The sequence below is a fragment of the Atta cephalotes genome (genome assembly GCF_000143395.1).
Source record: "Atta cephalotes unplaced genomic scaffold scaffold00090, whole genome shotgun sequence".
Taxonomy (NCBI): domain Eukaryota; kingdom Metazoa; phylum Arthropoda; class Insecta; order Hymenoptera; family Formicidae; genus Atta; species Atta cephalotes.
In genome coordinates this window covers 159,519-162,586 of record NW_012130154.1, presented here as the reverse complement: position 1 = coordinate 162,586, position 3,068 = coordinate 159,519, and the positions used below count along the sequence as shown (strand labels likewise).

Here is a 3,068-nt window from a genome sequence, read left to right as displayed (position 1 = left end):
TTTAACTTAACTTTAACTTTAACGTTTAAAGTTTAAAGTTTAAAGTTTTAAGGTTTTAAGTTTTAAGTTAAGTTACGTTACTACTACTACTACACACACACACACACACACACACACACACACACACACACACACACACACACACACACACACACACACACACACACACACACACACACACACACACACACACACAAAGCTTTAACTTTTGTTTTAACAAAGTAAAAGAGATACGTCTACTTCATTAAAAAATTATTATAAATATGTATATTATAAAATCACATGTTTATTTTTAAAAATATGATTTCAACTACAATTTTGGATTTTGATTTTATTTATAGTCAATTATTGAATGTATTATCAATTATTAAAAATAAATAGTTTTAGGACAAGAAAAATAGTTTTCCGATAAAACAAATGTTTCTGATTAATATGTGGTCGTTTTAATTAAACTATCACTGATATTCGATAATACTATTTGTTTTAGAGGTAGCATCCGCTTACCAAGCTTCTCTTTTGGTGGTGGAAGGCTCGCAACTGGCTGGATTAGTTCATACAAACATCGCCTCTTTGGCGGCTGCTTGTCTGGATAGTTCATGTCCTTTGCTGGCTTATACAAGCACGCCTGGTGAGCTTAACCTGAAGGTCTACCTTACGGATGGAAATCACCATCCCGTGACTAGAGACTTGGTACATGTTGGTGCGCAGGTTGCTCGAGCTGGGGCGTTTCTTCATGGGCGAGGTTTATTACACAGGTAAATTGGCCTAAAATATCATCCACACACGTCTTCATAGATATAAAATCAGTAATAAATAAGTTTTATCGCATGTTATCACAAATTATCTATCTATTTGATTTGAATAAATAATAAAATAGATTATTAGTTGCAATCAGAGCTACTATTAAAGATAACGTTATTCCTCGCGGTATAGATTGTCTATCTACATATAGCTTTTACCGAAATGTCAACGATAATTTTCATCGTAAAATCGATAATTTCTAGGGATATTGCTGCCAGAAATTGCATAATCGAACCGGGCAGTCTTCGTGTGAGATTAGCTGACGCTGCCCTGGCTCGAGATCTTTTCCCTCAGGACTATCATTGTCTGGGTGATAACGAGAACCGACCCATACGCTGGATGGCCCTAGAGAGTCTCCAGCGTAACGAATACAGTACAGCGACCGACGTGGTACGATCCCAATTTATATACGTAGACAAATAGAAATTGTGTTGCTTTTTTCGAAGAAATATCTTGGCAAATGAAATAAATATATTTAAACATGTTTCTATGGACTAATATATAATAAGATTTTCTAGTAAAATGTTTCTAAAAAGAATCATGGAAAAGTTGAGATTAAAAAGTTATAGATTTAAAATGAATCGTAAGTGATACTTCTTCGTCTTTTGTTGATTTATTTAATAAACAATTCTGTTTTTCATCTCAATAAAAATATAGATATTTTATATTTATTATAATTTTATATATTATAAATTATATATTATAATTTAAAATATATAAATTACAAAAAATGTGTATTAAACAGAATTTATCTCGAATAATTAAATAATAGAAGTTGTGTGTCATTGTAGTACTTTAAATCATTCTTAAATAAAAATTAATTAAATCATATTACATAAAAAGATAATCCTCTAATGAAGTATTTTCTTTCCTTCCAAGTGGGCCTTCGGGGTATTCCTATGGGAATTGGCGACACTGGGTCAACAGCCGTACGTAGAAGTAGATCCATTCGAGATGATGGCGTGTCTCCGAGACGGATATCGGCTCGCTCAACCGAGACCTTGTCCCGATGAGCTCTTCGCCTGTATGGAAGCCTGCTGGCTCAGTCCCCCCAGGGATCGACCAACCATGCCGCAGCTGCTCGCCTATTTGCAAGATTTCCACGATGCGCTGGGTGGATTTATTTAAATCGTCTATTCGCGAACTGACTTGGCCTCGTTCGAAAAATGACAGCGCGTCGTCGTTGACTCAAATTTATTGATTGCACACAGCTGATTAATATTAAAATCTTTTAAAATCGTATCGTAAGTTGCGAATGGCCGGATGTAAAAAACTACTTGCGGTCCGAAATGCCCATTTCGAAACGCCGAAAGTACGTCCAATAAGTTCGCAATCAAATCGAAAATTCGAAGGAAGAATAGAATCAAAGTCGCATGGAATTGAATGTCGCTGCCCATTTGCGACACACTGCCCTTATCAATAAATATATCCAATGCAATTTAAATTGTTGTAACTATAATGCGTATTGATAATTATATTTACTGATAATTATATATATTTACCCCAGTTGATCATGAATCAAAGTAGAATATCATCATCTTTTAATTGCGCGAAGTCGCATAAAAATCGACACGGACACATCCGTCCATAGTAGTTAAAACGCACGTACATGAATCTCGTATTTGAACGATTCACCTAAAAAGCCAATTAATATCATGCGGAAGAGCCTTCAATATTTACAAAATGTGGAAACAGGTCTTTTTTCTTTAGTTAATAGAACAAATACAAACTTTCCTGAGTTAATAAAACAAATATAAACTGCCAGTTCATAGTGCAGAAGAAACTAGAAACTAATAATGAAACTAGTAATGAAGAAACTAGAAAAATTAAATGCGCGATATAAAGAAGCCATCAAATATGTAGATAGTTTTTGTACACTTATATTCAAATTAATATTTATTATATGGATTCAAAAATCACATATACATAACAAACACGTAACTAATTTCTGTGGACGATATTTCACAAGGTAACTTGCTAACAATGGCGATTGTTCCTAATAACATTCTTCCTCTTTTCAAGAAAATTTCATTTCACTTGGTTAAATTTATTTGAAAATATATTTAATAAAGATCTTATAATTTACAAATCTTTTATCTGCGCCAGCCATACAGTCTGAGCGCAAAATGCGCCTACGGCGCGGCTATTCTTTATTCTTTCGACGCTATTTCAACACGGGATTTAGGCGACTGAATAGAAACTCTACCGCTTCTTCCATCTGTATTAATTAACGTCTATAAATAGATCGCTGTCTTAACGCACATAAA

At 34.0% G+C, this 3,068-nt stretch overlaps 1 protein-coding gene across 1 annotated transcript in view; it reads left to right on the top strand.

Moving 5' to 3' along the window:
• LOC105624833 (tyrosine-protein kinase Drl) overlaps positions 1 to 1,929 on the top strand; it is a 76,582-nt gene extending 74,653 nt beyond the window's left edge. Inside the window, exons 7-9 of the mRNA XM_012206185.1 lie at positions 488 to 755; positions 1,005 to 1,191; positions 1,681 to 1,929. Of these exons, the coding sequence (XP_012061575.1) occupies positions 488 to 755; positions 1,005 to 1,191; positions 1,681 to 1,929 (704 nt within the window). The remainder of the gene's footprint in view (positions 1 to 487; positions 756 to 1,004; positions 1,192 to 1,680) is intronic.
• Positions 1,930 to 3,068: the final 1,139 nt, after the last annotated feature.